Source organism: Rhamphochromis longiceps, linkage group LG18 (assembly GCF_057381845.1).
Source record: "Rhamphochromis longiceps isolate RC_006_pf linkage group LG18, R_longiceps_female_GT1.1, whole genome shotgun sequence".
Lineage (NCBI taxonomy): Eukaryota > Metazoa > Chordata > Actinopteri > Cichliformes > Cichlidae > Rhamphochromis > Rhamphochromis longiceps.
In genome coordinates this window covers 4,871,000-4,889,213 of record NC_140574.1, presented here as the reverse complement: position 1 = coordinate 4,889,213, position 18,214 = coordinate 4,871,000, and the positions used below count along the sequence as shown (strand labels likewise).

Here is an 18,214-nt window from a genome sequence, read left to right as displayed (position 1 = left end):
TCAAAGCTTTAATTAAAATCTTAGTAATATTAGTAATATTTGTTTATTTATTTTATTAAGACCATGAAAGTTTCACATACCTTTTCTGTGTATCTTCATTTCAGATGGTATCCAGCACTCTGAGCCTCTCCTGCCCGGTCCAGACGATGACACTGTTTTGAAAAGTCTCGACAAACAAATAGACACAAGTGATAATGGGAAAAATTAAAAATGAACAAATGTGACAAATATTTCAAGAGCACTGTCCGAGTGACTCAAGTACTGACACTTTTATTGGAAAAGTTAAAAGTAGAAAACATTCACGTAGCTGCTGCCAGTTTCACAGTTGTGTAACTGTCTTTTTAACCAGCAACAGGGAAAACCAAAAGTAAATATATAATTAAAATGTGTATTGGATGGAGAATTTTAGGGTGTTTCTCACCATGTCACTATGATCTGAGTCCATATTTCAAATTAAAAGCTGTTTCGCTTTATTGTTTGTGACAATTGCCCGCACGTGAGGAGACACGTCAGCGTGTGGTGACTCCGCCCCAAGGTGGAGACATCTGCTCAGAGGCAAAACACCTGTACTCACCCGGACCATGGACACAGCTGCTGCTTTAAAAAGCACCTGAGACCTCAAAGGCCAACAAGTAAAAGAAAAGTTCACAGACTGAGGAATCTTCCTTTGTGAAAACATGAACTCTGAACTTTGAGGTGTTTCAGGATGATAACTACTTCAGTTATTCTCTCAGATTAGTTTGACATTTTCTCAATTAGATTTGAGTGAGATCCTGGAATGAAGACGGACAAAAATTGTTTGTTCAACAAAGTTTTCTTTATAGTAATAGTCTTCGGTTTGTTCATATGTTTCATCACGACAAGAAACATATGAACAAAATCAGGTTTTAGATCCCCCTGAAAACTTTAGTCTTCCAAACAGGAAAATATAAATGTAATTTATATTAAGAAGGAAACAAAGTTTTCAGTATTTTATATATTATATAAATAAATATAAATATTTAGTGTTTTTAGTATCTAATAAAAAATACCAGGTTTTTTTTCAGATATTAAACAAAAACTTTTAAATGTAGTCATAGATATGTTTAAAAATGTACAAACTGGTGAGAAAAAACAATTGTCATAAAGGAAACCCAGCCTATTTCTCTGTTAAGGTTTATTAAGTGGAAGAGGAAAAAACAACATACAAATCCATCAATACAAATACAGAGAGCACAAAAAAGTTTACATTTTCATATGGAGAAATATTTTTATACATGAAAATAATCACGAGCAGTGATAGGCTACAAGGCTAAAGAGTAACAGGAAAGAGCTCCACTGAAACAAACAAGATGCTCAGGTACCACCCATAATATCCAACCGGTAGCTGACCATTGTGCAGGCGCAGAAATGCCACAATATTGCTGCAGAGAAAATAAAATGGAAATTAAAATGCAGATTTCAACCTACAATATGAAAGACTTCAGTCTATTTCAGTTTAATGAACCCAGCAGTGTCTCCAAAATTGTGGTAAAACCAGAGTCCAGCATAGAGCGGCTGAGTGAATGTGGTCTGGACTCTGTGGAGGAGAGTCATGGTTTTAGTGACACTGTAGAAGCACAAAATACCTGCTCTGTGATCCAGGTACACTCCTACTCTGGAGGACCCAACATTTGAAATAGGAGTTTGAATGTTGTTATGCCAAAATGTGGAACTGTTTTTGGAACACTCTAATGCCCAAGACTTGACATTACGCCCAAAGGCACATTCATTCCTCCACCATGCTCTGCTAATGTTCTTGTATGCGACTGCTATAATAACTCTCCCTTTCCTCTCCACCTCCCAGTAACAACGTCCAGTCAGACTCTCTTTACTCAGGACCTGCAACCATCCAGTGAATTTGTCTTGATGATCAAAATAAGACTGTTGATGCTTCATAAATGTTGCTTTTCTGTTCCCCTCTGATAATAACAGCTGTTTGTGTGCTGTGTTTGGATCCAGTGTGATTTCACATGAATATTTTAAGAATCCAGCTCTGGTCTTTGGCTCTGGTTGTGGATCTGGCACTAAAACATCCACTTCAGTGACTGTCAGTGAGATGTTTGTCCGTTCCTCTCTCAGAATGTCCTGTAGTTTATCTCTGACCTCTGACACAGCTGCTGTCACATCCTCAAAGTAGCTCAGAGGACGGATATTGATGCTGGATGAGTCTGTAGACTCACTGAGTGCTGACAGTGAGGGGTAGTTGTGTAGAAACTGGATGTGATCCTCTGTGTGTGAGAGCTGCTTCAGCTCAGCATCTTTCCTCTTCAGCTCAGTGATCTCCTGCTCCAGCTTCTCCTGAAGCTCTTTGACTCGACTCACTTCAGTTTCCTGCTGGGATCTGATCTGCTGCTTCACATCAGAGCTTCTTTTCTGGATGAGATGGATCAGCTCAGTGAAGATCTTCTCACTGTGCTCCACTGTTTGATCAGCAGACTGATTGATGGCCTCCACCTCCTGTTGAAGCAGCTTCACATCTTTCTCTCTGTCCTGGATTCTCTGCTGGATGTTTTGTCGACTCACCTCCAGCTCTCTCTGCCTCTCAGTCCTTTCTGCTGCAGCTGAGACTGTGTCGTGGCCTTTATGTTCATCCACAGGGCAGAGATAACAGATACTCTGCTGATCAGTACGGCAGAACATCTTCATCACCTCATCATGACGAGAGCAGATGTTCTCCTGGAGCTTCTTGGAGGGCTCCACCAGCTTGTGTTTCTTTAATGGAGCCACATCATAATGAGGCTGAAGGTGTTCCTTACAGTAAGAAGCCAGACAGACTAAACATGATTTCACAGCTTTTAACTTCATCTCAATGCAGAAATCACAGGCCACATCTTCAGGTCCAGCATAGCAGTGATCAGCAGGAGCAGCTTGGAGTCCAGTCTTCTTCAGCTGCTCCACTAAAACTGCTAACATGGTGTTTTTCACCAGGACAGGTCTCGGTGTGAAAGTCTGTCTGCACTGAGGGCAGCTGTAGACTTTCTTCTCGTCCTCTCCATCCCAAAAGCCATTAATACAGTTCATGCAGTAGCTGTGTCCACAGGGAATAGTCACCGGATTCTTCAGCAGATCCAAACAGATCGAACAAGAGAAAGTTTCTTGGTCCAGCTGAACTCCTTTCTGCGCCATTTCTCCTCTCAGTGTCAGCGACTGTGTGAGTTTCACTTCCTTATAACTGAAACTAATGCAGTAAATGGGGCCTGTCAGCTATTCCACGTCACTACATGCTGGTTATGTCATCCAGGGAAGGACGGACGTTGTTTTGCTGTGCTGTATTTTAATGTGAAGTGTACATATTTATTTTTTATATTGCATGCATTGGTTATATTTTTGTGCAGTGTTTTATTTAGTTTGCATGTTTTAGTTGCCGGCAAATTGTCCTGGAGAGACTCCGCCTTTTCCCCCGTTTTTACTAATTGGACACACCTGAGAGAAAAGAAAAGGTAATTTACAGAGTGCTCAAGGACACATAAGAGGTTTGGAGCCGGTGTTCAACGAAAATGTAACACGGAGAATGCGACACAGACGATCAGAGGGGAGAGCGAGAGACGATCAGAGAGTAGAGATGATCAGATGGAGCAGACGACCAGCGACTGGGAAGAGAGATTACCAGCGACTGGAAAGGGGAAACGATCAGAGGAAAAAAAGGCAGATGACCAGCGACTAGGGACGCGTAGCGGCAGTCTGGTGGCAATAACGACAAGAGCCAGCTCGTGCACTGCGGGAGAACAGAAGCAGTGAGACCGCGGTGCCGATTGCAGTTTGAGGAAGCGGCGGGCGGAGTTGAGAGCTCTGCCCACCCGGGTAAGTCTTTGACTTATCCTTTTTATAAAGTAAACTGCCAAAGGAATAGTGACTGCCGCTCCCTCCCTTTCTTCAGTGCACCAGGACGTGGAATGCGGGGAGGAAGGCGAGGACTCCGCTGGGTTTCCCTCTTTGACTACTACGCTGGACCTCTTAGTTTTCTGTGACTTTTAGGCCGTGGTGGATTCCACTGGACTTTTAATGTTGTGTGTTATTGATTTTTATTGTGTCTTCCCTTGGCCAAGGTTGTTTTAATTCATTTTATATTTTTAACTATTTAAACATAATAAATTATATTTTTAATTCTACAGTTTTGTTTCGTGTGCTTTTCCCTCGGCGGCTCCATTGCTCTGCCCGTTTTGAGGAAGGTTTCCTTCCTTTAAAAAACACAAATCACCTGTGGAAAGAAGATAAGAGAAAGATAAAACTCAGCCTTTCCGCACCGGTGTCACAGTTACACCCATCTTCAAAGTTTAGATCTGAAGGGGAGGGAACACAGAAACATGTGGACAGAGAGGAGGTGCTGAGTCAGAGAGTGGGAGGAAGTGGGAGGTTTATCAGACTGTGTGTCATTAACACTTTTTATAACGGAGCATTTTTCACATTTTAAAAATACTATTCAAACTTTTTAAAAATTATCTTCTACATCTGCTAAATTAATCATTTTATTCATTTCAATAACCACTGACACTCTAACTACGTGTCTCTGGACTCTGAGGAAGCCAGAGTGCCCAGAGATAAGGACAACATGCAAATCACATCGAAAGGCTTGTACAGATCCTGCACAGGACATAGTATGAGACCAGTATCACCTTCAGTGTCATACACACTGAATTGTAATTGTTAGGGTGCCTGGGTCGTTGACCCAGAGGTTTAAGTTTTCATTATTATTGTACTTTGATTTTTGCCTTTATTTATCATTTCTAGTCTTTTGGTTTCTTTGTCTGAGTTGTACCTGCTGGTTTCTGTTCTGTGTTGCCTCCCCTGTCTGCTGTATCCCCATGTCAAGTCTGCGTCTCTGTGTTATGTTTCCATTTTTACTTTGAAAGTCCGTGTCTCATGTTAATGTGTCTGGTTTTGCTTCCTTTGTCTTTTTAGGCCTGAGTTTCTGTCCAGCCACCTGCCTCCGCTGGAGGGTCCAAGAGGCCCGTCCAGCAACCTGCCTCCGCTGGAGGGTCCGAGAGGCCCGTCCAGTCTTCGTTGCCTGCAGTGCCACCACCTGCTTCTCCATCTGCGGCTTCCACGCTGTCGTCGCCTGGTCCTGCCTCGCCTGGTTATGAATAAACTCTATGTAGAGGGGAAATGTACATACCAAGTCTACATTTGCACAAAAGTCTACAGGAGAAGCAGCAAAAGTGCAGACATTCTGAGCAGATACTCTGTACAGATGCTAGTGTTAGAAATTCTCAAGTAAAAGTAGAAATACTGATTCAACTTCTTTACTCAAGTAAAGGTGAAAAAGTCAGCAAGAACAAAGCAAAAGTAAAAATCAAGTTTTTTGCTGGATGTCAAACATATGAAATACTCTTGAGCAAATTTATTTAGCAAAATCCACAATGGTATAACCATGCAAAATAAAAGATGCCCAAGTGTGCACCCTCATGCTTGTCTTTGAACTGTATGTGAAGCGTACATCTACAGCTGAAAAGAGACTGTTTCCATAATTTGTGAATTTACTGATTTGTTGTTAATGTGACACTTTTTTTCATGAACTGCAGATGATGAAATTCTCTTTATTTGAGAAAATATATCCTTATACTAGTAACAACTTCTTTACTATGTGAATAAACTATTTGAACAACTAAATCAGAATCAGAATATTTTATTGATTCTGATTCTGATTCAGTTAATGGGTTCAGAGTGAAATCCAATACACACAGTTTAGTTTAGAATCACAAATTAATCTAACCCCACTAACTACATGTCTCTGGACTGTGAGGAAGCCAGAGTGCCCAGAGATAAACACAAGGACAACATGCAAATCACACAGAAAGGCCTTGCACAGTTGCACAGTGCTGGAGGCCTTAAAGCCTTTCAATAGATATAAGAAGATGGTTAAGGCAAGAGATTACTATTTTGTCTTTTACATTGGTGCAAATGGAGGAATAAATGCCCAAAAAAGAAAGAAGGTTTTTAAAATTGACCACGTAAAACAGTTCAAGTACCTCTGTGTTTACGGAGAGAAGGGGATATATGTGGCGGACAGATAGTCGCTTCACCAATGACCTGGGCTACTTTGAGCTGGTTAACATCAACGACAAATGTAAGACTAAGTGCACAGACACAATTGATAATCTGGACAATAAGAAAATCCAGATATGTTTTCCACAGGGAGCAATACAGAAATAAAAGATGTAAAACAAGTAGCCATCCTGGGCAACAGAAACAGCAGAATCCTCCACATGCATCAAATATTGCAGAGCGCAGGGGTGGAATGATATCAGTCACAGATGCAGCGCTGCAGAACGGAATCAATCTAAAAACAGCAATCAAAGAAACAGGCAGCAACATTGGCCCGAGGAGGTTTATGACCTACTTTGTCAGCATAAAGAGTAGATTCCTCCAAAACTCTTTCCAGGAAGCACTGAAATGCAGGAATGAGAACTTTGGAAAGATCCGACAGTCTTTGTTGTTATCTGTTTGTGCTGCTTTTTAAAGGAACAATTGGATTGTTTATAATTTGCAAGAGTACATGTATTTGTTTGGTTGATTTAGCAGAAGCACTGTGGAAAATTTTACAAGGACGTGCGCTTACATCCATGTAACAGTACAAGAGAGGCACGGCTCAGCAGGTTCTGAGGTACCTGTTTACAAAATGTTGTATCCTATCTAAAGATTCTTTACAATTTTACATTGAGAAACATTATTCTTGAAATATTTGACCTGTATGAAGTATCATGTCTTAAATGTATTTCACATCATTCATTTTTGAACCATAAGACTAACAAGCTGAAATGTAACAGGAGGGAACTTAAATACTGACTTAGCTAAACCCTATGACACACGAGGGGGAAGCAAAATAGCTGCCCTATAACTACCTAACACAAAACAATTAAGCAAACTCAAACACCCCCCTGGCAATGAAGCATGTTGTTCAGTCCAATGAGGCTGTCAGCAGTACTTCCGATCCCCCAGCCTTTTGCCAACCAGGAAGGAGAAGCCAAACCTGCAGGTATCTCAAACAAAAAGACTTATTAATAAAACATAAAACATAAATTTGACCATACAGTGTTGATATGGGTGCACTCCATATAAACATTGTAAGGTGTGATGGAAAAGGTAAACTAATTTAATAAAGAAACAATATAATAGACAATAAATAAAATATATTTAAAGTAGGGACTGCAAAGTAAACTAAAGTGAAGCAAACTAGTGGTGAGGTGTGGAGCTTACCATGTGTGGCTTGGCATCACAAACACAAAGCCAACAACAAAATGCAAAGATGAAAACCACCGCAAGAATTTTTTAAAGCAATCAAACCACTGTGAATTCTACTTTAGAAACAAGAACAGATAGAAACGAAGGCTGCACCCTGACTGGTTACACGTTTGTTACCTGTTGAAGTTCAGAGTCTGGCTGCTGTGCTGGGGTCAGCATTGCTCAGCTTTAACATCACTCTGGGTTCTTGGCTAGCTTAGTGTTAAAATGCCATCTGTGCAGGTTGTCTGTGCGAAGTTGTGTTAGCAGGATCATGCAGCTGTTTCTGTCCTGGACACAGTTTACACTTTACTATCTCACGCTTATCCTTTTGTTTAAAAAAAAAAAGTAATGTCCATGTCCAAGCTGTAGACTGTGCCACTATTTTCCTCCTGCAGCACACAAAATGAGATCAATTCCACAAATTTACCCACTTGAAACCAGTTCTCTACAAGAACTTGATTCTTTTATATAGTTCAATTCATTTTTATAGATTTGGCGCCAAATCACAACAACAGTTACGTCAAGGCACTTTATGTTGTAATGTTTTCTTGTTGTCATGTCTGTCGTTGTCCACCAGGTGTCTCCTTTGGATCATTTTTTCTGTGTAACTGTTGTTTTACACCAGTGATCAGAGTTTTGTTTGTTGGTTTTTTGTGGTTTGTTTCTTTGTTTGGATTTGTTTTTATCCACATTTGTACATATGTCCGTATATTTTCACCAATAGCTATGACAGGAGATGGGACAACCCTGGAAAAGTAGTGCCAAAACAACCATCTATGCCGAAATGTCTTCAAGACAAAGGAGGTGTTTTTGTTAAATGAAGGGGGGGCAAATCATTCATCTCCCAGAGATTCACAAATCTCACACCGGCAGGCTAAGAGAGCAGTCCATATCTGACTGAAGAGAAGAAAAATCTAGCACAGAGAGGCTGTGAGTCACAACCAGTAATGCTGATGCTGCACTGAGAGACCATGGGAAAAACTGATAAGTTTGCAGTTTATAAATATGAAATAAAACACTTCAGTGCTTTAAAATGTTTAATAACTTTGTCCATGATGACCCATATTAAAAAAACTTCTCTATATAATGATTGAAAGAAAAACATTGCTTTAAAAATCAACAAGTACGAGATTGACTGATGAATCTTCCTCTGGTCTAAACATGAACTTTGTGGGGTTTTAGGAGGAAGATTTCTTCAGTTATTCCCTCAAGATTATTTTAGCACTTTTCCTATCATACTTGACTGAGACCCTGGAATGAAGACAGAAAAAAAAACGTTTTTTTCAACGTTTTATTTGTAATTATAATAATATTAAATTTCTTCATGTAGTGAATTTTAAAAACAACGGACAATCTCATCTTGATTACTCCTTAAAACTAGAGTTTCATAATACCTCATTTGTCATGACTTCCCCCCCAGAAAAGTTAGTCTTCCAGTTATACATTTCTTTCCAAGTGTATAAAGTGATGATCACTACTCATTTAGAGATCAGCTCTTTTTATGCAGTGAAATGTTTTTGTAGATGAAAATGATCATGAACAGTCATAGCCTCCATGGCTAAACAGACTTAGGAACAGCTCGTTATAAAACACTCAATAACATCATTCAACATCTAGAAGATGTTGGGGTAATGATTGATTTACAGCTGATCTCTGTGCACAGCCAAAATGTCACAACAATGATGAAACTAAAATACAGATTTAAACCCACAATATGAAAGACTTTAGTCTATTTCAGTGTGACGAACTCAGCAATATCTCCATAATTATAGTAAAGACTCAGTCCAGCATAGAGCGGCTGAGTGAATGTGGTCTGGACTCTGTGGAGGAGAGTCATGGTTTCAGAGACGCTGTAGAAGGACAAAATACCTGCTCTGTGATCCAGGTACACTCCTACTCTGGAGGACTGAGGACCTGAGACATGAGTTTGGATGCTGTTGTGCCAAAATATATAACTGTTTTTGTTGCAATCTAATGCCCAGGATTGGTCATCGTGCCCAAACCAACATTCATCCTGTGCTGTCCTGATATTTTTAGATGCAACTGCTACAATAACTCCTCTTCCTCTCCTCAACACTTCCCAGTAACAACGTTCAGTTAGACTCTCTCTACTAACGACCTGTTTATAAGAAGTGAATCTGTATGGATGATCAAAATAAGACTCGTCATAAAACAATAATGTGACTCTTCTGTTCCCCTCTGATAATAACAGCTGTGTGTGTGCTGTGTTTGGATCCAGTGTAATTTCCTTTGAATATTTTAAGAATCCAGCTCTGGTCTTTGGCTCTGGTTGTGACAGTAAAACATCCACTTCAGTGACTGTCAGTGAGATGTTTGTCCATTCCTCTCTCAGAATGTCCTGTAGTTTATCTCTGACCTCTGACACAGCTGCTGTCACATCCTCAAAGTAGCTCAGAGGACGGATATTGATGCTGGATGAGTCTGTAGACTCACTGAGTGCTGACAGTGAGGGGTAGTTGTGTAGAAACTGGATGTGATCCTCTGTGTGTGAGAGCTGCTTCAGCTCAGCATCTTTCCTCTTCAGCTCAGTGATCTCCTGCTCCAGCTTCTCCTGAAGCTCTTTGACTCGACTCACTTCAGTTTCCTGCTGGGATCTGATCTGCTGCTTCACATCAGAGCTTCTTTTCTGGATGAGATGGATCAGCTCAGTGAAGATCTTCTCACTGTGCTCCACTGTTTGATCAGCAGACTGATTGATGGCCTCCACCTCCTGTTGAAGCAGCTTCACATCTTTCTCTCTGTCCTGGATTCTCTGCTGGATGTTTTGTCGACTCACCTCCAGCTCTCTCTGCCTCTCAGTCCTTTCTGCTGCAGCTGAGACTGTGTCGTGGCCTTTATGTTCATCCACAGGGCAGAGATAACAGATACTCTGCTGATCAGTACGGCAGAACATCTTCATCACCTCATCATGACGGGAGCAGATGTTCTCCTGGAGCTTCTTGGAGGGCTCCACTAGCTTGTGTTTCTTTAATGGAGCCACATCATAATGAGGCTGAAGGTGTTTCTCACAGTAAGAAACCAAACACACTAGACAGGATTTCACAGCTTTTAGCTTCATGCCAGTGCAGAAATCACAGGCCACATCTTCAGGTCCAGCATAGCAGTGATCAGCAGGAGCAGCTTGGAGTCCAGTCTTCTTCAGCTCCTCCACTAAAACTGCTAACATGGTGTTTTTCACCAGGACAGGCCTCGCTGTGAAAGTCTGTCTGCACTGAGGGCAGCTGTAGATTTTCTTCTTTTCCTCTCCATCCCAAAAGCCATTAATACAGTTCATGCAGTAGCTGTGTCCACAGGGAATAGTCACTGGATTCTTCAGTAGATCCAAACAGATCGAACAAGAGAAAGTTTCTCGGTCCAGCTGAACACTTTTCTGCGCCATTTCTCCTCTCAGTGTCAGCGACTGTGTGAGTTTCACTTCCTTAAAAATGAAACTAGTCTGAGCTCTGATCTAAACAACATGTGTTGCTGCTGTGAATGTGGCCTGTGAGCTCTTACAGATTGTCACATGTTGCTTACACCCATCTACAAGTGGAGATAAGAAGGGGAGGGAACAAGTGAACATGCAGACAGACAAGAGGAGCTGAGTCAGAGACCGGGGGGGAGGGGCCTTATGGGGCAGTGACTCATTACAGGAAGCCAAGAGATGTGTGTTTAACACTTCTGCAGCTATGGCAGACAATTAAATACTCCGATGGCAGAATTTACAGTCTGATATGCTCTGATAACTTTAATTTAGTGCTGCTGAGCTTTGTGTGTTGTAAACTATTATCTATTGTTTGTGATAGCTTGTTGTTTCTTATAACATGTATGACTGTCAAGCTGACATTAGTTGTCTTTTATTGGCATATACTTTGTTGTGCAGTCAGAAACCCTGACCAGGAGTCTTTGACTGAGGTTTCCTGCTTGTCTCTAAACACTGCATCAGTGTTTATGTCCAAAACTCTCAAAATGTCAGAAAATAATTATCTAGACAGAATTTCACCAATATCTGTAAAATTAAAACAAATAGAAATAAAATGAGCAGATTTAAAAATGAAGAGACAATCCCTTTATTGATTCATCTGGTGACACAGCTGATTAAACCTCAGCATGTTTATTTATAAAATGCTTTGTACAGACATATAATTACTAAGTACTGTACAAATAACAGACAAGGGGCTGTGCTCTGAACCCATTCCTACACTCACTCTACACCCATGACAGCTTGGGGTAAAAAAGAGCTAATAACACAACTGAGAGGTTTACAGGATTGAGTTCACTTGCTGATGAGACAGCCCTGGAAAATTATTGCCAAAACAAGCATTTATGCCTGAATATCTCAGAAAGAAAGGAGGTTATTGTGAATTACATGAACGTGGAGGAGCATTCATCTGCCAGTACTCATGAATAACTCAACTGTGGAAACAGTGGACAGCTTTAAATACCTCCGAATACACAAAGACTTTATATGGGCTACTCATTAAACTGTTGTTAAAAAGAAAACCAACACCTTGGACCTGAAATTCTCAAAGGAACTTCAACTGCAACACAAGAGTGTGCTCTATATTTTTATGTTTATATATTACAGTTAGTCCTTGAGGTTAAGTGGCTTGAATCAACCTTTGTTGTGATTTGGTACTATATAAATAAAATTGAATTGAATTTAAATTGAATTGAAAGTATTTCAGGTGTTTCGGGAGAAAAACTGAACAAAAAGTTATTTATAGTAAAAGCCTTCACTTTGTTCACATGCTAAACATTAAAAACAATGCATGAAGTTATCATTGATTGCAATTATCAAAGGTATAGGATTATAACATCTAAAGCTGGGGATACACTGTGTTTTTTTCAGTCGCAGTATTCAGCTCCTGCTCAAACTGTACCACTGAATCGCAGGGGTTAGAAGTTCGTAGGTCATCGTTCTCACATTATACGCCCCGATGCGACCTGCGTGCTCACAGTGTGCGTCCAAATTTTAGCTTGGTAACATTTTGTGTTACCAAAGGTTATATTATTTAGCTAATATATGACACAAAATCTGTCTCTCGCTCTCCTTCGCTGACACACACACACACACACACACACACACACACACGCACACGCACACGCACACACACACACACGCGCACACACACACACACACGCACACACACACCACCATCAACTTTTCTAAATTGCTAATGAAAACATAACTGAGCAGCAAAGTCCATCTAACTCTTCACGGTTGCTGTGGTCGTGATAGTTTTGTGAGGACACATTGAAAAGCCTCAGATGAACTTGCCAAAGTTCTACAAGTTAGGCGTCCATAGCCTTTGTCTAGATCACACGCTGCACTGCCATGTTGCTCCGACTTTTTCGCTTCTGTGTTTGGGCACGCGCAGTGTGAGAGGTTGCGTTAAATTGGCTTGTGGCACTGCTTCAACAGTGGATACTCTCACGAGGGGCGACCAGGATTTCAAAAAGGTTTGACTTTCTTGTGACCATATGATTGCTGATCGGGAACTGGTTGTGAGGTGTTACTCGCTTCTCGTTACTCCATGTATACTACACAATGCATGACACATTAAGGCGAAACTCGGGCCGATCCCAAAAATTCTAGCTCAAGTGAAAAATCCACTCCAATTTAAACCCACAACAATATGAACGAGTTCAGTCTATTTCAGTTTGATGAACTCAGCAATATCTCCATAATTATTGTAAAACCAAAGTCCAGCAAAAAGCGGCTGAGTGAATGTGGTCTGAACTCTGTGGAGCATAGTCATGGTTTCAGAGACTTTATAGAAAGACAAAATACCTGCTCTGTGATCCAGGTACACTCCTACTCTGGAGGACCCATGACCTGAAACTGGAGTTTCAATGTTGTTATGCCAAAATGTGTAACTGTTTTTGGAACAATCTAATGCCCAAGATTTGTCATTACGACCAAATCCACACACTTTTCCACACCCTGCTCTGCTAATGTTCTTGTATGCGACTGCTACATAAACTCGCCCTTTCCTCTCCACCTCCCAGTAACAACGTCCAGTCAGACGTTCTCTACCCAGGACTTGATAACAATATCTGAATCTGTTTGGATGATCAGGATAAGACTGCTGATATTTCACAAATGTTGCTTTTCTGTTCCCCTCTGATAATAACAGCTGTGTGTTTGCTGTGTTTGGATCCAGTGTGATGTTACGCGAATATTTTAAGAATCCAGCTCTGGTCTTTGGCTCTGGTTGTGACAGTGAAACATCCACTTCAGTGACTGTCAGTGAGATGTTTGTCCGTTCCTCTCTCAGAATGTCCTGTAGTTTATCTCTGACCTCTGACACAGCTGCTGTCACATCCTCAAAGTAGCTCAGAGGACGGATATTGATGCTGGATGAGTCTGTAGACTCACTGAGTGCTGACAGTGAGGGGTAGTTGTGTAGAAACTGGATGTGATCCTCTGTGTGTGAGAGCTGCTTCAGCTCAGCATCTTTCCTCTTCAGCTCAGTGATCTCCTGCTCCAGCTTCTCCTGAAGCTCTTTGACTCGACTCACTTCAGTTTCCTGCTGGGATCTGATCTGCTGCTTCACATCAGAGCTTCTTTTCTGGATGAGATGGATCAGCTCAGTGAAGATCTTCTCACTGTGCTCCACTGTTTGATCAGCAGACTGATTGATGGCCTCCACCTCCTGTTGAAGCAGCTTCACATCTTTCTCTCTGTCCTGGATTCTCTGCTGGATGTTTTGTCGACTCACCTCCAGCTCTCTCTGCCTCTCAGTCCTTTCTGCTGCAGCTGAGACTGTGTCGTGGCCTTTATGTTCATCCACAGAGCAGAGATAACAGATACTCTGCTGATCAGTACGGCAGAACATCTTCATCACCTCATCATGACGAGAGCAGATGTTCTCCTGGAGCTTCTTGGAGGGCTCCACCAGCTTGTGTTTCTTTAATGGAGCCACATCATAATGAGGCTGAAGGTGTTTCTCACAGTAAGATGCCAGACAGACTAAACAGGACTTGAAGGCTTTCATTTTTCTTCCAGTGCAGACATCACAGGCCACATCTTCAGGTCCAGCATAGCAGTGATCAGCAGGAGCAGCTTGGAGTCCAGTCTTCTTCAGCTCCTCCACTAAAACTGCTAACATGGTGTTTTTCACCAGGACAGGCCTCGCTGTGAAAGTCCTCCGGCACTGAGGGCAGCTGTAGATTTTCTTCTTTTCCTCTCCATCCCAGAAGCTTTTAATACAGTTCATGCAGTAGCTGTGTCCACAGGGAATAGTCACTGGATTCTTCAGTAGATCCAAACAGATCGAACAAGAGAAAGTTTCTTGTGTCAGCTGAACTCCTTTCTGCGCCATTTCTCCTCTCAGTGTCAGCGACTTTGCGAGTTTCACTTCCGTATGACTGACACTAGTCTGAGCTCTGATTCACCAGTGTCAGCACATGTTTGTCACATTCATCTTCAAACTGCAGATCGAAAGGGGAGAACACGGAAACATGTTGACAGAAAGGAAGTCTTGAGTTAGAGAGCAGGAAGAAGATGAAGGGTGTGATTCATTTCAGGAAGAGGAGAAATACTTGCTGAACACTTCTTATAACAGAGCTTGTTTCACATTTTTTTCAAAACTTGTTTAAGTCTGCTAAAATAATTTTAGCTTCTTTTCCTTCATCCCAGTGCAGACATCGCTGCTTTTTCTGTCTATTCCTGTGTGCCATTTATATAAAAGGTAACTTTTGACAGAAATAGACCATGTGTCATGTGAGAATATGGAGCCCATGCCTTTATTGGACGTAAATGTAATATTTTTTTTAAAAATACACATAGTTAATTAAATTATTTTAGTATCATGTCATGAACAATCTTTTCTGACCAAACAGGCTCAGACACCGTTATCCACAAAGATATCAAAACTGGAGCAGTGAGATACAGACAGGTGACAAATTAAAGGAAAAAACTTCTTCATGAGGTTTTTGTGTACCATGTGCCCTCAGAACAGCTTCAGTCTTTCACGGTATTGATTCTGCAAGTCTCTTAAAATCTAAAGAACAAATGAAATGGGGAAAAAAAAGTTTTTTTTAGAGTTTTGATGAAATTGTTAAGATCACTTTATTTTACGACATTCAAAAGATAATGATGAAATCATGAATCATGAAAGATGTTCAACTTGGTTGAGACTGCCTGGCTTTGATGGCCAAAGCGCATGACTCACACCATTTTCATACTCCTGAAATATTCTATGATCCTGCTGCAGTCCAGTCCCATCAATATAGAAATGTTTCACCCTACAAAGTGCCTGTGAAAGTGCTGTGGTCAGACGGTCCAGTCTGAGTATTTCAGACACTTGCTGATCTATTGGATTTTCTATCACAACCACATCTAAGATCTACAGAGAACGGTCTAAAAAAAGTCTAGCAAGCTGAAGTTTTCTGGGTGAACATTTTTTGTTGATGTCAGAGGTCAGAGGAGAATGGCCAGAGTACTTTGAGCACTTTTGAAGGCAACAATGACTCAAGTAGCCGCTTGTTACAAACTAAGGCAAGCAGAAGAGCATCTCTGAACATATAACATGTTCCTCTTTGAAGGAAATGCCCTGCAGCAGCAGAAGACAATGCTAGGTGCCATTGCCATCAGCTAAGGATGAGTTTTGTGCTGCAGCATTTGAATTATACCTCTGGTATCATCTCATCCTTTTGTGCAATAAAAATAAAGGTTATGTCCATATCCACTCTGCAGACTGCACCGTATTTTCCTAATCTGGTACACTCTGTGCAGAGGTGGGTTTTTTCTGTTCTCAAACTGATCTCCCTGTTGGAGCTCAGTCTGGGGAGACTTATTTTTTTCTCCTTATCTTTCCTCATGTGGTGCATTTTCCATTGTTATACCTCTCTGACCTGTCTTCCCCATGTGATGTTTCTGTGTAATGTATGTATTGTCAGAGGTTAAGATGGCGCCGCCATTGCGTGCAATAGGTCGGCAGCCTTAACATGAAATTTCCTACTCGTGGGACTAATAAAGGTATCTTATCTTAAACTGTAGCAAGTGTGAGTGGAACTGATGAGCAGAATCAACAGGCAAGGAGATTAACAAATCCAAGGAATTTAACTGTTGGGAACCAGTTTGTGACTCCCATCCCTAATGATGACAGATTTCATTTATAGAAAGTAAAACACAAGCAAAGTGAAATCAATCAAAAAGGATGAAAAGTATAAAAAAAATACAGATTTTTTGTTCAAAGGCCAAACGTTTTAGTGAGTCTGGATGTGTGGGGGCAGTTTTATACAACTCAGTAACTTATACTTATCAAAATCCTAAAATATTCAGAAGCTTTGTACAATTCAGATTTTAAAAGATAGCTCAGTTTAAGACCGTAGAAAACCAACATCTCATGTCTGTGGCGTTTGAAAACTAAAGTCAACTGAATACAAATTTTGTGGGAAGATGATGAAGTGTTGTAATGATTACCACAAACACTACTGATGTTATACATTGTGGATGTAGTGAAGAAAAAGACGAAGAGGGCTGGCATAACTAAAGAGGATGCTAGAAACTGTGTGAGATACTGGAAGATGAGTCACTCTGGCGACCCCTAAAGGGAGCAGTTGAAAGAAAAAAATGATTTAAATCATTTTCTTTTTCTTACTATGTTGTTGTTGTAATTTTGCTCCCAAGAGCTGACATACTGGTTTAATGATGCTGAAATGTTTCCTGCAGTTTCCATCAGTATTTCTGTCAAAACACTCTCAGATTTTAATAATAATATAATGTCAAAACTCTAAAACGAATTTCACCCAAATCTGTAAAACTAAAACAAATAAAAAGAAATTGAGCAGATTAAAAAATGAAGCAAAGGAAGAAAAATCCATTCATTAACTTAGCTGATTAACCACAGTCAGTAAATTTATTTACATAGCACTTTTCACAGACATGTAATCACAAAGTACTGTACAACAAAATTGATAAACTATATATTAAAAAAATAAAAAATACAGTAGAAAATTAAAATAGAGGTAAAACAAAACCAGTTACCAGTACTGTGCAAATGTATTGAGCACCCCTCTTTTCTTTACATTTTACTTTCAAGGAGCCAGAGTTGTAATTTTTGACAGTTGGACAGGTAATCCATTTCTAGGTCACAGCAGCAAGTATAGCAGCAGGTATAAGCAGAGACACCCAGAGTTTAATTTTTCCAGCCACCTCCTCTAGTTTTTCCTAAGGGACACCAATGAGTTCCCAAACCAGCTGAAAGATATAATCTCTCCATTGTTTCTCCTGGGGCCACATCCTGCAGTGCCCAGAACACTTCACACTGGACACTTTCTGGTTATATGCAAAAACCACCTTAAACATCTCCTTTTGATATTTGGGGAGTAGGAGCTCTACTCCGAGACAGAAAAACACGTGAAACGGTCCATTCAGAGTCAATGTCCCTAGCTCATCAGAATGCAGTTAAAGCTCTCAGAGTTGAAGATCTTGTGAACTGGAACCTCTACCAGATGCTTTCAGCACATCTACAGTATGGGTATGCAAGGTCGTTCTGGCATCCTTCCCCACCACTTCCTCCAACTCACCACTAGCTAATGATCAACTGACAACTCATAACCTGACAGTTCAGAACATACAGCTGCAGACCTGACTATATGATTACAAAATTGATCAGCAATCTATGGCTCAGGTGCGATGTGCACTCATAGACACACTTGTTTGAAGATGGTGTTGATTATGAATAAAGTAGGACTATCACAGAAGCCCGACAAAGCACTGCTTGGATTTAGACTGGACAGGCTATTCCCTTCAATCACACCCCTGCAGGTTTTACTTCACTTCTTATGTTGAGTGTTGGGGACCCTAAGTAGCCCAGGTACATGCTGAATAGTTCTCGGATAGTATTCGGCATGTAAGCACAGACATCAGCCAGGAAACGTTCGCCAACCCAAAGATGCAGGGGAAAAACTGTTTTGTTCTCTGGTCACCACGTCACAATTTATTTTTTTTAAAAAGTAC

At 40.8% G+C, this 18,214-nt stretch overlaps 3 protein-coding genes across 5 annotated transcripts in view; all 3 read right to left on the bottom strand.

Moving 5' to 3' along the window:
- Window positions 1–16,063, bottom strand: part of LOC146647533 (tripartite motif-containing protein 16-like) — a 40,315-nt gene extending 24,252 nt beyond the window's left edge. The window contains exon 1 of one of the 2 annotated variants that reach the window (XM_085389556.1): window positions 12,392–16,063. In XM_085389556.1, the coding sequence (XP_085245682.1) occupies window positions 12,897–14,570 (1,674 nt within the window). In that variant the 5' untranslated portion in view covers window positions 14,571–16,063 and the 3' untranslated portion in view covers window positions 12,392–12,896. The remainder of the gene's footprint in view (window positions 1–12,391) is intronic. The other variant, XM_085389557.1, reaches the window with a different exon arrangement.
- On the bottom strand, window positions 1,025–3,539 carry LOC146647535 (tripartite motif-containing protein 16-like). Its single transcript, XM_085389532.1, has one exon. The coding sequence runs from the start codon at window positions 3,145–3,147 to the stop codon at window positions 1,468–1,470; it is 1,680 nt and encodes a 559-aa protein (XP_085245658.1). The 5' UTR covers window positions 3,148–3,539; the 3' UTR covers window positions 1,025–1,467.
- On the bottom strand, window positions 8,317–10,780 carry LOC146647534 (E3 ubiquitin/ISG15 ligase TRIM25-like). Of its 2 annotated transcripts, XM_085389564.1 has the most exons (2): window positions 9,839–10,780; window positions 8,317–9,140 (listed from the first exon to the last, which is right to left on the bottom strand). In XM_085389564.1, exons 1-2 carry the CDS (start codon window positions 10,640–10,642, stop codon window positions 9,084–9,086), a joined length of 861 nt encoding a protein of 286 aa, XP_085245690.1. In that variant the 5' UTR covers window positions 10,643–10,780; the 3' UTR covers window positions 8,317–9,083. The 2 variants fall into 2 exon arrangements, with proteins under 2 accessions (XP_085245690.1, XP_085245689.1); XM_085389563.1 differs by having other exon boundaries at window positions 8,317–10,780.
- Window positions 16,064–18,214: the final 2,151 nt, after the last annotated feature.